The sequence below is a fragment of the Scyliorhinus canicula genome, chromosome 8 (assembly GCF_902713615.1).
Source record: "Scyliorhinus canicula chromosome 8, sScyCan1.1, whole genome shotgun sequence".
NCBI classification, from domain to species: domain Eukaryota; kingdom Metazoa; phylum Chordata; class Chondrichthyes; order Carcharhiniformes; family Scyliorhinidae; genus Scyliorhinus; species Scyliorhinus canicula.
In genome coordinates, this window is record NC_052153.1 from 136,242,421 (window position 1) to 136,260,380 (window position 17,960).

General features: G+C 44.0%; 1 protein-coding gene across 8 annotated transcripts in view; it reads right to left on the reverse strand.

Annotated features, from left to right (window-relative positions):
* Positions 1–17,960, reverse strand: part of adgrv1 (adhesion G protein-coupled receptor V1) — an 838,553-nt gene that overhangs the window by 386,295 nt on the left and 434,298 nt on the right. For 7 of the 8 annotated variants that reach the window (XR_005461637.1, XM_038805279.1, XM_038805282.1 and 4 more), the window contains 3 exons: positions 16,085–16,202; positions 12,891–13,062; positions 5,231–5,473 (listed from right to left, as the gene is read on the reverse strand). Coding sequence is in view for 7 of the 8 variants with exons in the window: in XM_038805279.1 (XP_038661207.1) it covers positions 5,231–5,473; positions 12,891–13,062; positions 16,085–16,202 (533 nt within the window). In the remaining variant the exon portion in view is untranslated. Of the gene's footprint in view, positions 1–5,230; positions 5,474–12,890; positions 13,063–16,084; positions 16,203–17,960 lie in introns of those variants that run through there. The other variant, XM_038805284.1, reaches the window with a different exon arrangement.

Below are 17,960 nucleotides of genomic sequence, written 5' to 3' on the forward strand. Positions count from 1 at the left end.
TGGTTCAAAAACAGCTTCCCCCCCCCCCGTTACCCGACTCCTGAATTACCTCCTTATGGACTGAACTGATCTCTTCACACATCTTCTCTACTGAGTACATTAGAACATGACAGCGCAGTACACTACACTCTGTATGTTCACCTGATGCCTCCGCCTATGTATTTACATTGTGTATTTATGAATATCCTATGTTTTTTCATTTATGGAACAATCTGTCTAGATTGTACGCAGAACAATACTTTTCCTTATGCTTGGTACACATGACAATAAATCTAATTCAGTTCATTTCAATTCAATTCTGTAATATCAGGGTTCAGGAGGGGCGGAGGGATATGAGGGAGGAGGCTCTCAAAGATTAGGAGGTGATCAGGGAGGTAAATTCCCAGGGTCTGAGTCCAACGTCCTGGCAGCAGTGATTTAAGAAGTCTCATGAACTCACACGAATGGTCAAGGTCACTGAATGCATTTTCACATAAGATAATTTCCCTCCTATTCCACCAGCCTCTCATGCTGCTCAATGTACCACACTCCCATCACTCAGACACCAGAAGTCACTGGCACTCAGGACTCTAACATCTAAATATTCCGCCTCATCCTCACATACCTATCACTGTTCATCCCAGCTTTCAGTACTTCTATGTACCTCCAGTTATTCAGCTCTCCAGTTACATCAGCCAAACACAGTGCCACACAATCACTAATATCCTTCTCTCCCTCTTGCAGTACAACATGCCACACAATAAAAGGGAGCATAGCAAAACTGGTGAGGGGAGAGAGGCAAGGGCATCTGCAGCTCCTGAACCCTATGGAGGAGATGGTTCTCTGCATTATGGGGGCAGTTGTAATGGAGCCTGTGGAATCTGGCATCACTGAGGATATTGAAGGTAATGGCATGTTACAACCTTATGCCCCTTCTCAACTCCCAGTTCACTCTCATTGTGCATCTAGCATGATGGTCACGCTGCAGATGATGTGATCATGGAGCCACCATGATCTTCACCCTAACCTTCCACTTTCTGATTTTTTGCTTTCAGAAAGCCAAGGATTGCCCGTCTGACATCTGTCCAGCCCTAGTATGAGGAGAGAAAGCAACAGCATAGCAAATTCATTGCTGCCTTGTCACTTACCTAATTGTAGCAATAATCCAAGCAGGGCCCGTGCTATTGGCCTCCTGCCTGTCCAGAAGGAGTTTGAATAGCACGTGCTACAGGTACATGGGCCGGGATTCTCCCCTACACGGCGGGGCGGGGGGTCCCAGCGGGACGGAGTGGCGTGAACCACTCCGGCGTCGGGCCTCCCCAAAGATGCGGAATTCTCCGCACCTTTAGGGGCTAGGCCCGCGCCGGAGTGGCTCCCGCTCCGCCGGCCGGCGTAAACGGCCTTTGGCGCCCCTCCAGCCGGGGCCGAAAGGCCTTAGTCCACGCATGCGCCGGTGCGTCAGCGGCTGCCTACGTCATACCGGCAGATGCGCAGGGGAGGGGGTCTCTTCCGCCCCCGCCATGGTGAAGGCCATGGCAGGGCGGAAGAAAAAGAGCGCCCCCACGGCACAGGCCCGCTCGCAAATCGGTGGGCCCCGATTGCGGGCCAGGCCACCTTGGGTGCACCCCCTGGGGCCAGATCGCCCCGCACCCCCTCAGGACCCCGGCACCCACCCGCACCGTCAATTCCGTCGGCACCAGACGTGCTTTGATTCCCGCTGGCGGGATTGGCCTGTCAGCGGTGGGACTTCAGCCCATCGCAGGCCGGAGAATCGCCGCGGGGGGCCCGCCAACCGGCGCGATTCCCGCCCCCGCCGATTCCCAGGTGGCGGAGAATTCAGGCCACAGCGGGGGCGGGATTGACGCCGGCCCCAGGCGATTCTCCGCCCATGGTGTGGTCAACCTACTTTTCTTAAAGGCTGTCCATCCCTCTAACAGGAAGGTTTCTGGCACAAGCAGGGGAAGTTATGCAAGTGCCCTTCCCAGCATGAGGCACTGCTGGAAAGTGCTTGGGGTTCAATGTGCGCCACTCAACAAGACTCTTATTTTAGGCCCAAAGAATGTAAAGCAAGTACACTTATTTAACTAATCATGCAACATATAAACTGCAGGTGCTGTCAAAGCAAACATTACGGATAAATCAATCTTGTGGAATGTTCAACATCAGCACCTTCAAAAAATGGACTTTCATAGAGATAGGAGGGGCTGTAAATCATGGGAATTGACATTGGATTGGACCCCCAGCATCAAAATGCTGGAATATAATTTCAGCGCGGGTGAACAGCGAATTAAGGGGGGACTTTGATGCAGCATTATAGAGGTGGAATTGACATAGAAACTCTCAGAGGAAGTTTGTCCACTCAGTGAAAAACCTGAGAGAGGGGAAGAAAAGCAGGCAAATGGAAATGAACAGCAGCTACCTCCTGGCCATCTGCAGGGTTTACTCATGCTGGGGAAGTGACAGAAGGCTGCAGAACTGGAATGCAAAGACAATTACATAACCAAAAGGTACTGAGTGGCAGTATACAGACACCAGATGAACTACTTCCAAATGTCGGATTAGCAGGGTCACCAAAAATTGCCTGCACTGTGAGGGTATGATCTATCTTTGTGCCATGAAAGCAGTCGGGGTGAGTTTTGATTGCATTCATGGGCATTTGATACGTGCGGCTCACCATGGCCCTGAATTTCTACACCTCAGGCTCATTCAAGGGACACACTACTCCCAGTTAGTGCATCACTGTATCGAAGTAGTGACAGATGCCCTCGTCCGCAGGGCTAACCAGTACATCAGTTCAGAACCAATGCAGAACCAATATCAAACAATGATGAGTCAGAATACAGGAGGGAGATAGAGAAGCTAGTGGAGTGGTGTAACGACAACAATCACTCCCTCAATGTCAGCAAAACCAAAGAGCTGGTCATTGACTTCAGGAAGCACTCATACACATCGCTGTCTGCATTAATGAGGCAGATGTGGAGATGGTTGACAGCTTCACATTCCTAGATGTGCGCATCACCAGCAATCTGTCCTGGTCCACCATGTCGACGCCACGACCAACAAAGCACAACAGCGCCTATACATACTCAGGAAACTAAGGAAAAATGGCATATCCACATTAACTCTTTCCAACTTTTACAGATGCAACATAGAAAACATTATATCTGGCTGCATCACAATCTGGTATGGCAGCTGCTCGGCCCAAGACCGTAAGAAATTACAGTCATGAACACCACCCAGTCCATCACACAAATCTGCCTCCCATCTATTGACCCTGTCTACACCTCCATCTGCCTTCGGAAAGCAGGCATCATAATCAAAGACCGCTCCCACCCGCCTAATTCACTCTTCCAACTTCTTCCATCGGGCAGGAGGTACAAAGGTCTGAGCACACATACTAACAGATTCAAAAACAGCTTCTTCCCCGCTGTTACCAGACTCCGAAACAACCCTTTTATGGACTGAACTGATCTCTTCACACATCGTCTCTACTGAGTAGTACTACGCTCGGGTATGCTTCACCCGTTGCCTATGTCTATGTATTTATATTGTGTATTTTATGTTTTCCCTATGTATTTTCTTTTCATGTACGGAATGATCTGGCTGAGCTGTACGCAGAACAATACTTTCACTGTACCTCAGTACACGTGACAATAAACAAATCCAATCCAATCCAATTTGGCGCCATTGCTGGATTCCCCCAGATGCTAGGTCTCATAGACTGCACAAATGTGGCTAGTAAGGCTCCTGCAGGCCAACCCGGATTCTTCGTTAACTAGCACAGATTCCCCTCCTTCCATCTCCAACTCATCTGTGATCACTACCAGCAGATCCTCCAGGTGTTTGTTTATTACCCCCAGGACACATTCTCCAGCACTCCAGTAGCAACAATTGTTCACACCTGTTCCGCCCGCACCCTAGCAAGGATTGCTTACAGAAAAGGGATTGCCATCGAAGAGATGACTGCTGACACCAGTGAGGAAACTAAGGACTGAGACAGAGGAATGCGATCACGTGAGCCAGGCTCCGGAGCATCCTGAATTATATGATGCGCCAATTGGACGGCACTAAGATCTAGGTATGAGGGAGGTTCAGGAGGCAATAATTGTTTATCCTGACGGAAATTCGCCTTTCAGCCAAACAAAGATCCACACTACAAACACAAAAAGTTAGCCACCCCTCCTAAAAGCAGAGACCTCCTTTTCCACTGGGTGTCCAAACAGGAAGCATTCCCTCACCAGCCCACTGTCAGGCCCCCAGGATTTACCTGGCGACCTTGGCATTTGGCGTTGGAATCCCCTGCCTTTTGTAAAATACTAGTGGTGGCAGGAGGAGGCTGGAAAGTTGCCATTAATTGGCCTCAAGACCTCAACTGGCCATCTGACACCTACCTGGAGGGTTGAGGAGTTCATACAATTCCGGCCAATAGCCATAACTTCATTGAGTAAACAAATACCTCACTATGCTGCAAATCCTCCAGAGTGGCTAACAGCAAGGAATTTGTAACAAAGATTAGGAAATAAAAGGTTTAAAATGGATTCAGAGAGCAAATAATGAGTGAGTACTGGATACACACATAAATATATCCCCATGGATCTCTCTCCCCCATATATTATGTCGCTACACAGTTTGATTTACTGCTGTCAAGTATTTGCTACAAACATTTTCCATCAAAATTCCCTCTTTCTGGATTTATAATGAACGGTGCTTGTGCAATCTTGTTAGTCTGCTGTGTAATCTCGCCACCAGATTCCCATAAATAATTAAAAATGCTTCCTGAACTTTGGGTGCACATCATCTCCTTTCTCAGAAACTGAAGATTGGTACAGGACAGAACTGGAATGCCATTCAAATTATATTTAGCTGTACAGTAAATTAGATAATTGTTACCCCTGGATGATGAGGCATAATTCTATTGGATTATAAGGGAGTGGTTGGCTGACTGCAACCTTTGAGTGAGAAAGAATGCTTAAAACACCTCATCCACAAGGATCCAATAATTACTTACATCATTCAAAAAACAGATTCATACTTATTCATCATGCAATGCTGTTCATCCAAAGATTTCAGGAACACACTTATTCAGATAAATTGATCATTCAAATAAGTGACTGCGCACTAACTTCAGTGTTGTCACATGTTAAATTATACTAATTCTACATGGAAACTTTACATCTGACAAAAGATAGTTAATCACAAAATAATTTGTTGGATTATAATTAAAAAGAATCTTTTTCCTAGTTGTTCTCACCTGTGTATGATAGCTAACACTGACAACTGCATTTGTACCGGCCTCCCTGACAACCTGCAAGCTGACAAATTTGGCCTTCTGGTGAACGACAGGAAGCCGAGATCCCACGGCGAAAAAGATCAACGCGTGAAGCTCATCACTCTGCAGAATTGTCATGTTTAAGAATCGAGCACTGCTATTTATTGTGGCCCCAGCACCCACTTCATAGATTTCAACAAGAAACCACGTTTCAGGTTCTGGGATCTGCAGAGGAACATTCAAAGAAGAATATGTAAGAAATAGTGTCTATTTTTTCACAGTATAACGTAATCAATACTTAAGTGGAATTTTGAAACAGCATTACAGTCTAAAATTGAACCTTAAACTGTTGTTTTAAAATTTCATGTATGAGTAAAGCAAATATTAATTAAATGCAGCAAAAAACATGCATAATTCATTGTGCCATGCTTCCCTCCCCAGTCACTGGTACAAATCCAAATTAGTCCCGAGAATTTATGAGTAACATATTGATAATATGTTCATCAATAAGGATGCATTAAGTAATGAAAGTAATGCAGAGTTAACTTAAATTAACTTCACATTCCATTATTTGTTATGGTGCTATCAGTGTTAAGGTTTACAGTGTACAAGAATGTACTATTTGCCTTTGAGAACTATGGGCTTAAAGATGCAACTAGACACAAATAAATTAACTGAAAATGGTCTTATCTTTGAAAACCTTATTTTAATTGTCTTATTAATGTTATGAATATGTTAACATTAGCATCCCTTCAGGAAATGGCATTGCACCTTTTTACACAAAGGCTCACATTTTTTCCCAATGGGATAGCGGTGGAGCATATATTGGTCATAGGAGGATCAGAATCTTCAGGAGAACGAGTCCTTGGTATAGGAATGCCAGTGGGCATGCTGACCAAGATCTTGCCACCAGACAGCATTGGCTAAGTAAAAGACCTACAATGGCCCATGACATGTACTCATTAAGGGGGCAAGAAAGCACCATGCCTCCCAGCCCCAGTTTTTCATTAATTTGGGAAGTGATTTGATTTTGATTTATTGTCACGTGTACCGAGGTACAGTGAAAAGTATTGTTCTGTGTACAGTCCAGGCAGATCGCTTTATACATCAAAAACATAGGACATATGATAGATACACAATGTAAATATATTGACACAGACATCAGGTGAGAGATAATGTAAGTGTTAGAATCAAGTTTTAAAAGGTTAGTACGGTTATAAGAGATGTACATAAGAACATAAGAACATAAGAACTAATAGCAGGAGTAGGCCATCTAGCCCCTCGAGCCTGCTCCGCCATTCAATTAGATCATGGCTGATCTTTTGTGGACTCAGCTCCACTTTCCGGCCCGAACACCATAACCCTTAATCCCTTTATTCTTCAAAAAACTATCTATCTTTACCTTAAAAACATGTAATGAAGGAGCCTCAACTGCTTCACTGGGCAAGGAATTCCATAGATTCACAACCCTTTGGGTGAAGAAGTTCCTCCTAAACTCAGTCATAAATCTACTTCCCCTTATTTTGAGGCTATGCCCCCTAGTTCTGCTGTCACCCGCCAGTGGAAACAACCTGCCCGCATCTATCCTATCTATTCCCTTCATAATTTTAAATGTTTCTATAAGATCCCCCCTCATCCTTCTAAATTCCAACGAGTACAGTCCCAGTCTACTCAACCTCTCCTCATAATCCAACCCCTTCAGCTCTGGGATTAACCTAGTGAATCTCCTCTGCACACCCTCCAGCGCAAGTACGTCCTTTCTCAAGTAAGGAGACCAAAACTGAACACAATACACCAGGTGTGGCCGCACTAACACCTTATACAATTGCAACATAACCTCCCTAGTCTTAAACTCCATCCCTCTAGCAATGAAGGACAAAATTCCATTTGCCTTCTTCATCACCTGTTGCACTTGTAAACCAACCTTCTGTGACTCATGCACTAGCACACCCAAGTCTCTCTGAACAGCGGCATGCTTTAATATTTTATCGTTTAAATAATAATCCCGTTTGCTGTTATTCCTACCAAAATTGATAACCTCACATTTGTCAACATTGTATTCCATCTGCCAGACCCGAGCCCATTCACTTAACCTATCCAAATCCCTCTGCAGACTTCCAGTATCCTCTGCACTTTTCGCTTTACCACTCATCTTAGTGTCATCTGCAAACTTGGACACATTGCCCTTGGTCCCCAACTCCAAATCATCAATGTAAATTGTGAACAATTGTGGGCCCAACACGGATCCCTGAGGGACACCACTAGCTACTGATTGCCAACCAGAGAAACACCCATTTATCCCAACTCTTTGCTTTCTATTAATTAACCAATCCTCTATCCATGCTACTACTTTACCCTTAATGCCATGCATCTTTATCTTATGCAGCAACCTTTTGTGTGGCACCTTGTCAAAGGCTTTCTGGAAATCCAGATATACCACATCCATCGGCTCCCCGTTATCTACTGCACTGGTAATGTCCTCAAAAGATTCCACTAAATTAGTTAGGCATGACCTGCCTTTTACGAACCCATGCTGCGTCTGCCCAATGGGACAATTTCTATCCAGATGCCTCGCAATTTCTTCCTTGATGATAGATTCAGCATCTTCCCTATTACCGAAGTTAAACTCACTGGCCTATAATTTCCTACTTTCTGCCTACCTCCTTTTTTAAACAGTGGCGTCACGTTTGCTAATTTCCAATCCACCGGGACCACCCCAGAGTCTAGTGAATTTCGGTAAATTATCACTAGTGCATCTGCAATTTCCCTAGCCATCTCTTTTAGCACTCTGGGATGCATTCCATCAGGGCCAGGAGACTTGTCTACCTTTAGCCCCATTAGCTTGCCCATCACTCCCTCCTTAGTGATAACAATCCTCTCAAGGTCCTCACCTGTCATAGCCTCATTTCTATCAGTCGCTGGCATGTTATTTGTGTCTTCCACTGTGAAGACCGACCCAAAAAACCTGTTCAGTTCCTCAGCCATTTCCTCATTTCCCATTATTAAAACTCCCTTCTCATCCTCTAAAGGACCAATATTTACCTTAGCCACTCTTTTTTGTCTTATATATTTGTAAAACCTTTTACTGTCTGTTTTTATATTCTGAGCAAGTTTACTCTCATACTCTATCTTACTCTTCTTTATAGCTTTTTTAGAAGCTTTCTGTTGCCCCCTAAAGATTTCCCAGTCCTCTAATCTCCCAGCAATCTTTGCCACTTTATATGCTTTTTCCTTCAATTTGATACTCTCCCTTATTTCCTTAGATATCCACGGTCGATTTTCCCACTTTCTTCCGTCCTTCCTTTTTGTTGGTATAAACCTTTGCTGAGCACTGTGAAAAATCGCTTGGAAGGTTCTCCACTGTTCCTCAACTGTTCCACCATAAAGTCTTAGCTCCCAGTCTACCTTAGCTAGTTCTTCTCTCATCCCCTTGTAATCTCCTTTGTTTAAACACAAAACACTAGTATTGGATTTTACTTTCTCACCCTCCATCTGTATTTTAAATTCCACCATATTGTGATCGCTCCTTCCGAGAGGATCCCTAACTATGAGATCATGAATCAATCCTGTCTCATTACACAGGACAAGATCTAGGACCGCTTGTTCCCTCGTAGGTTCCATTACATACTGTTCTAGGAAACTATCGCGGATACATTCTATAAACTCCTCCTCACGGTTGCCTTGACCGACCTGGTTAAACCAATCGACATGTAGATTAAAATCCCCCATGATAACTGCTGTACCATTTCTACATGCATCAGTTATTTCTTTGTTTATTGCCTGCCCCACCATCTCGTTACTATTTGGTGGCCGATAGACTACTCCTATCAGTGACTTTTTCGCCTTACTATTCCTGATTTCCACCAAATGGATTCAACCTTATCCTCCATAGCACCGATGTCATCCCTTACTATTGCCCGGATGTCATCCTTAAATAACAGAGCAACACCACCTCCCTTACCATCCACTCTGTCCTTCCGAATAGTTTGATACCCTCGGATATTTAACTCCCAGTCGTGACCATCCTTTAACCATGTTTCAGTAATGGCCACTAAATCATAGTCATTTACGATGATTTGTGCCACCAACTCATTTACTTTATTCCGAATACTACGAGCATTCAGGTAAAGTACACTTATGTTGGTTTTTTTACCTCTGTTTTGAATCTTAACATCTCCAGTTTTATTCCTTTTGTTATTACTGGGCCTATTCACTGAGCTCCCCTCAGTCACTGTACCTTGTACTGTCGCCCTTATGGATTTCTGACTATGTCTTCTCTGCCTTGCACTTTTCCCCTTACTTCCTTTTGTTTCTGTCCCTGTTTTACTACCTTCCAACTTCCAGCATTGGTTCCCATCCCCCTGCCACATTAGTTTAAACCCTCCCCAACAGCTCTATGACATCGGTTCCAGTCCTGCCCAAGTGCAGACCGTCCGGTTTGTACTGGTCCCACCTCCCCCAGAACCGGTCCCAATGCCCCAGGAATTTGAATCCCTCCCTCTTGCACCATCTCTCGAGCCACGCATTCATCCTATCTATCCTGACATTCCTACTCTGACTAGCTCGTGGCACTGCTAGCAATCCTGAGATTACTATCTTTGAGGTCCTACTTTTTAGTTTAACTCCTAACTCCCTGAATTCCGCTTGTAGGACCTCATCCCGTTTTTTACCTATATCGTTGGTGCCTATGTGCACCACGACAGCTGGCTGTTCACCCTCCCCCCCCCAGAATGTCCTGCAGCCGCTCCGAGACATCCTTGACCCTTGCACCAGGGAGGCAACATACCATCCTGGAATCTCGATTGCGTCCACAGAACCGCCTGTCTATTCCCCTTACGATCGAGTCCCCTATCACTATAGCCCTGCCATTTTTCTTCCTGCCTTGCTGTGCAGCAGAGCCAGCCACGGTGCCATGAACCTGGCTGCTGCTGCCTTCCCCTGGTGAGCCATCTCCCTCAACAGTATCCAAAGCGGTATATCTGTTTTGCAGGGAGATGACCGCAGGGGACACCTGCACTGCCTTCCTACTCTTGCTCTTTCTTTTGGTCACCCATTTTCTATCTCCCTCAGTAACCTTCACCTGCGGTGTGACCAACTCGCTAAACGTGCTATCCACGACCTCCTCGTGTAGGAAGAGGATCTGTGGGAGAGAGCTCGTCGAGAGTCGCCACGCTCCAACGCCATATTGAGTATGCCATTATACGGTTCCTAAAATTTTAAAATCATGCAATTCAGAAGAATGACTTTCAGTTCTCAATGGTTCTTTGGTACAGCTATCCAACTAGTCTCCCTAATATTCTGTGCAAAAGAAAATTGTTTCCTCATTATTGGCTCTGATTCTTTTGCCAATCTGTGTTCTCTGATTACCAAACTTTCACTAGGTTGAGCTTTTAAAATTAAAACCACCTTTTTTCAAGCACAAATTCTGGCCAGGGTCAGACCTACGTTAGCTTTATGTTGGAGATGAGATAATGCCTTAAATCCAAAGCTCTTTTGTGTACTCTACATTCCCAAGTAAAGGTTGTGGGGGAGGAAAGCAGGAAAACTTTTTCTACTTTTAAGGTTGTTTTTGAAATTAGATGCTCTCTGATTACATAATTTTAGGCGACTTGATCATCTTAAGTAAACCATTTTTAGCTAGGACACATTGAAAACTAATTAATTTGAAATGTGTATCTACTGAATACATAGGTGCTTCTGCTCTCTGATTCAATTGACCAATACATTTTAGTTCCAGACAAATAACAGTTTGTTTTGACTGCCCTCATCTGGCATTATCATTTTATGGGTGGAGCTGAGCTGTGGCTGTGAGAGGTTTATTTTACTTTCGCTTTTAGATTTAACTGCTGTGGTGTACAGACAGAGAAAATAAGGGCGTGATTCTCCGTTCCCCACGCCGCGTGGGAGAATCGCGGGAGGGCCCCCCGACTAATTTCACGACCCCCTGCCCCCCCCCCCCCGCGATTCACTCACCCCTCCGCTTGGAAGAATCGCCGCTCGCAGTTTTTCACGGCGACCGGCGATTCTCCGACCCGGATGGGCCGAGCGGCCTGCCGTTCGCGACCGGTTCACGACGGCGGCAACCACACTCGGGAGGGGACATGCCCGCGATCGGTGCCCACCGATTGTCGGCCCGGCGTCTCAATCGGACGCACTATTTCCCCTCCGCCGCCCCGCAAGATCAAGCCGCCACGTCTTGCAGGGCGGCTGAGGGGAAAGACGGCCACCGCGCATGGGCGGGTTCGAGCTGTCAGCCGTCATGACGTCAGCCGCGCATGCGCGGGTTGGAGCCGGCCAACCTGCACATGCGCGGCTGACGTCACATAGGCGCCACCGTCGCGTCACTCTCGGCGCGCCGCCTGGCGGCCGAGAGTTAAGGAGCGCCGCTCCTCGCCCCGCCGGGAAGGGAGAATAAGGGGCGAGGAGCGGCCTCCGAGGCCGTCGTGAAACTCGGCCGAGTTCACGACGGCCCTCCCGATTTTTCCCGGGAGCGGAGAATCGTGCCCTAAGTGTTTTGGTCTGTCTCTCTCTATTTTCATTTTAAATATCTGTTCCAGTAAAAATCCATTGATTATAACTACCTGCTTTTGTAACCTAAAATATATAGTTTGCTTTCCTGAGGGTTTAAACCATCTGGTGAGGCGGGGTCAGAATCTCAGGAAAAGCCAGTCTTATTCAAGTGAGAATGCAGAGTGCTGGACCACGACCTTGAAAAGAGGTTTTTGTTTTATGGGATTTTGTTTTTGAATTGGAACAGTTAAGGGGGATTCATTAAGTGACATAGATAACTGTAGCTGTGTGGTGTCTTTAATGTTTGTAATTGATAACAATTCCTGCTGTGTGTTTATATAAATGTTAACTAAGTTCTTAGAATAAAGCTTATTTTGATCGAAGTGTCTAGGAAGACTGTTGAATCACACCTGAAAGGAAGGCTCTTGTGCTCATCCTAGCCAAATTCAATATAAAGGTTGTAGTTCATGTGGACTTGAAGTTTCTAAACCCTGGCCCATAATAGGGGTAACAACTTCTAAGTGGCCTGATAACATCAGCAGTGCAGCCCACTCGATTTTACAAGGGTCTTGATCATCAGGTGGCAAAAATATGTCTCTGTTTCAGGCAATAGGTTCAATGTCATGTGAAAATAGGGGTGCAATGATTGGACAATGATCGCCATTTCGGGTGTAAAGTGATCAGAACCTGTGCAGTTCAGAATGTGATTAGTTACAAGGGTAAATGTAGAGAAAGAGCATCACCAAGATAAGTCTTTAATTATTTCTGTGGGTCTAAGAAGTATAGCCGTGCACTTCTAATGTCCACAAAAATAATTTGGGCCAATGCTGTCCCAAGACAATCTGCATGGCCCAAAACTTGCCTTGATGGCCTGATGTTCAGGCTTTAATCTACTGAGTTGCATTGGGACAGTCGTTTGGTGCCTTGCAACCATACCCAGCAAATTAAACAGGGGTTGGAACTACAAAATCATGTGGGCCACATTACGATCAAAATTCACAGCTGACTAGCTCACTCGGTCAGTCAGCTGCCCAGAAGTCAAAATACACCCCACAAGGAGAAGATTTTCCATAAACAGTGTCCTTATATCACAAACAATTATTTAAACAGCAATGTCTTTCTCTTTACTGACCTTGTCTGGTTTGATTTCAATGGTGATGGCACATTCAGTCTCTCCACTAACACAGAGGGCAGTTCCTGATATAGCTGTTAACTCATTGACCAGATTTACCCCATCTCTCTGCAGTACAACACCCGTTTTATTAAATGTCACATGCCATGAAATCTTCACATCCTCAAAAGATCTGTAAATGTGAAACAAATGAGATATCTAAAATACTTGGGGTAAAGTATGAGTTCCTTAATATTGAAACAGCTTCAGAATAATCTTACTCCAGGATGTCTTCAATTTTCTACTTACATTGAAGTGAATATGGATAAATTGGGAATGCTGGGTAGATTTTCAACTTCACCTCATAGGCGGAAATCTACTGAGGCAGATCTTACCCTCCTTAGAGAAACATTTGATTTTCATTCCGATGAAACACTCCCCTTTACCATATTTTGTCAGGCTCTCACAGCATACTTTGTGCTGTAGAGTGAATCATGTAGAAAACATTTACTGATCGAATGTTAATTCTCAAGGAACTCCATATATGAATCTAGTTAGGTCTAGGTGCCTCATGGCAATGATAAATTGCCCTTAGTGTCCAAAAAAGTAGGGTGGGGTTATGTCTCATTGGGTGTCAGGAAGGTGGGAAGTTAATAATTTTAACAGTGAACTTGAGATGAAAGTAAAATAACAGGAAAGTAACAAGATTAGCAGGTGTGCAGACACATTGGAATGCAAATGGCTATGTCTCAGAAACATTGTTTACCAGAAGTCAATGGGCGATACAAATGATAGCTTCTAAAAGCAAGGAAATTCAGCAAAATAGGTAGCAGAATCTATAGAGAGGAATATCAAAGAGACTTATCAGTAGAACTTCAAGCACACCCATTGGGGAAGGAAGCTAATTCTCCAACAGCCAGACAGGCCAGTTCCATCTGTGATCCAAGCCATAGAGAACTGCTCGAGCTAACATTTAGAGCCATGGCAGATTGAAGATATTCTCCTCAAAAAGACCCAGTTTTGTGCCTTCGCTGATACAGGAACCCAAACTCGGTCACCTAAGCGGTATTATGAAGTAACTATGAACTGGATTTGACTAATAGAGTTATGAAAATTGGATGTTGCTTGGGAAATAGTGTGTCTCAGTGAGTTCAGGCAATGTGGGTATATCTTGGGAACAAAAGGGTGCTAGATTCTATTCACAGGAAACATCTTTTCAACTAAACTGCTTTGAGAAAAGCTGCTAGTCTGTCCACAGTCAAATCGTCAACTAACTATTTCTCAAGAAACTGCTAGTCTGCTGGCAGACAGATCTTTACATGAACTGTATTGAGAGCACAGCTTATTGTTTTTCGAGGAAGTGACAAAGATGATTGATGAAAGTAGGGCAGTGGATGTTGTCTTTATGGCCTTCAGTAATGCCTTTGACGAGGTCCCTCATGGCAGACTGGTACAGAAGATGAAGTCACAGGGGATTAGAGGTGAGCTGGCAAGATGGATACAGAACTGGCTCTGACATAAAAGACAAAGGGTGGCAGCGGAAGGGTGCTCTTCTGAATGGAGGGCTGTGACTAGTGGTGTTCAGCAGATGGCAACCAGGTCCCATGACATAACAAAAACAAGTAATTATTTGAGATCCTGACAGTTGTGAATCAATCTCCAGACCAAAGAGAATGAAAAGTCACCAAGTATCACTTGGGAATTTGTTATGCTGACCACGAAAGACACGGGGAGGTCGTTAATAGATCTCCCTGTGGGCTTCTTGGAATACAATTTCTCTTATTAAGCAGATGGAGGCTGGCCCAATAGGAGAAGCACGGTGAGTTTAAAACCTGCAAGCCCAACCCAGACCAGCATCTCTGCATGCAAGTTTTATATGCTGCGGCAGCAGCCTTTTTTGTTGCTTTAATAAAGGGAGTTTTTGTTAGAAGACTGGCCTTGGCAAAGCCATTACAGATTGATTTTAACCCTAACCACATGAAGGAAATGGTGTAGTTGGGCTTCTAAAAACACAACAGCTACTTACCTGTTCATATTGCAGCCCTTCTAAATATTGTTGATTTTAACCTGTGATTTTGTCTGCAGATGAGGCGCCTGCCTAAAATATGTGGGAAGTGGCCTCATGGGCTATGCAAATAATGGTCCCATCACATCAAAAGGACACTGACTATATTTTTACTTTAGGTCTCATCAGGAAGCTGCTGTAGCTTTTCCGCCAGACTGAACATTCTATGTTCTATGAAGCAGATTTAATCTGGAGTGGTATTCCTGGGCAAGTGCTCTTCTAAACCTTCCCTCTCACAACACCATCTAAAAAAATCTTCCTGGTAACTTCCTTGCTTGTATGTGATCCTCTCTTTGGTGCCAATCAGTAGCTTCTGGCCCCTTGACATCCTGCTTTGCTCAAGGGCCAGCTAATGCTTATCATCCGTTTTCTTTTTCAGAAAATATACTTTTTCATAAAATTTGTAAAGCTAAATTATCCAACAGTCCAAACATAACATTACATGAAATGCAAAACAGATCAGTTTCTTTCCATACAGGATGTGACAATCTGAGGTACCTCACCACACTTAAATGAAAAGAAAATCGCATCTTGTCACAAGTAGGCTTCAAATTAAGTTACTGTGAAAAGCCCCTAGTCGCCACATTCCGGCGCCTGTTTGGGGAAGCTGGTACAGGAATTTAATCCGCGCTGCTGGCTTTGGTCTACTTCACAAGGCAGCTATTTAACCTACTGTCCTAAACTATCCCCTTCCTTAGAATTCCTTAGAATTCTGGGGATGAGCATTCTGCCAAATGACTTTGACAGTCTGCTCAGGGAACCACCCAACAGGATCCACCATCGCCTTTTCCTGCAAAGAATCTATGGAAGAGGGTATGTGCCTTATATACTTGTGGCCAAGGTGTTTCTCTGCATAATTTTCCCAGGAGGATCAGGTGGTACAGTATGGTCGAACTATGTGGAATGCTGAATGGTAACATTTAAATGAGGCCTCAGGGTTAAATTAGCTCAAGCCTCAAACTTGGTCCTCTGAATCCATCTTACACTCACCTGTCCAACCTAAACCCATCAGTCAAAATTGATCCCTTAACCCCCAAGCTGGGAGTGAAAGATTCCAGAAATATTTATAATTTCTCTTTTGACTCCAGTAAGAAATTGTTTTATCTTAGCATGCAAATATGAAGACTATGTCCATTAATTAAAAATGTACCTGTTCTTCTGCCGCTCAATTGTTAGCTGAACCTTCCTCTGTTCAGAGTCTTCATCCAACATGAGGTTACTCTGGGGGACCCACATAAAACCGACAATGCCATTCTGTAAATCACTTCCTGTTTGGAAACGTATAAAGGTTAAATAAAACAATTATATCAAATGGAAATAATGAAAATGTATTCAAAAATGAAAGCAGGATCTGGAAATTGCATGGTGCAGTGATTTCCTTTGGCTTACATGATTTAAATCCAGCCCACAGTCAGGAAATAAAAGTTGCTTCACTGTAAATTCAAGCAATGCTAGACTGGTTCGCTAAAGCTGAACCTAAATCTAAATTCAAAGCAAACTAACCCCCCATTCCAAGTGATGGCAATGCATAGGACCAAGTGAAAATGAGAAATAAAAGATTTCAAAATCAGATTTCCATGTGTGTCAGCCTTTGCCAATTGTTACTGGGGAAGAGGTGGTAGATAAAAAACAGAAATGAAAGGAGGCTCTTAATAAATTCTAACAGCATATCGTCTGAGCCCGGCCCCTACCACGTATACAGCTAGGTGAGAAAATATATCCTCTGCAGTACTTCAGGACACCTCCAGGGAGGATGCCAGTACACCTTTCTGGATAGCACGTGCTACTGGGGAGTCCAACATTGTGTACATGATCTGCAGGACCGTGTAACACGTGAATTGATGAGGCCACGCATAGGATAATGCAAAATTTCATACATTTAATATGCTCACGCAAAGTTCTCACAGAGCTGCAGAACCTGTCTGATGCAATCTGAAGGGCATACCTTCAAGGTGCAAAGTGGAATGAGAAACATCAATGTTCAAACAAATAATACCCATTTGCAAGAGGCAGAGTAATTTACTGACATGCCTGTTAGAAACACAAGTTGCACCATTGTTCCTTTCAAATAATTGCTCCTTTTAAAAACCATCAAGCTCTTAAGATGAACTTGATGCCACTATGAAGGCACAAACCAGTTGAAAGGCATTCCTGATCAAACAGATCAAAGATACTTCTTTGCTGACATGCCCAAGGAATTCCAGTGGGGTCTGTGGACCAACCTATGTGGATATTGGTAGGTCTAGACCACCCACCTCAGGCACCGAAAGACCTCTCCTTGAAAAAGAGCACCTTGAAATCCTCTAACTTCCGGGAGGCATAGAGAGTTCTAAAATAGCACCTATTCTCCCAGAAGTGGCTATGTATTTGGCAGATAGCTAAAAAAAAAGTAAATAAAACATGATAGAAGTCCAAATTGACGTTCAGTTTTGAAAAAAAAAAGGTTGGCACATTTAAACATGCACGAGGAATGTGAAGAAGAAAAATCTCACCAAGTGACTGGCTAGCTTCAAAAAAACCATGAAGTCCTTTCTATTGCTGTGCAGTTATTTATAATTTCTGTGTGTTTTCTTTAATGAGTACAATGCTGAAGACCATCCCCTCCCCTCCCTTAAGCTAAAGGCTGGGATGTAAATACTTGATTTATATTATTTCTTTACCTTTAATCAAGTCTTGCAGCATGAAATACTGGGCAGGTACAAAATCCCATCTGTAATATTTGCTTGATTTGGATACACAGGAGCAGAATTTAAAGGCTCCAAATGGAATTTCTGACCACTTGCACACATACTAAGAAAATAACCTATAAATTGAGCACAGTTCCATCATTCTCAAACCAGAATTGTATCGAGACGATACACGTATGTGGCTGGCTTAGGTTTAGACTATTTCTGAAATAAAGTTCATCCCCTCCCAAGAAACGGAAATAATGTTGTAAATCCAGAAAGTAATATTGCTTCATCAAAATCAAATCAAAAACATTAAAAAGTTCTATTTGGAAGATTTAGAAAACGTATAAAATATTG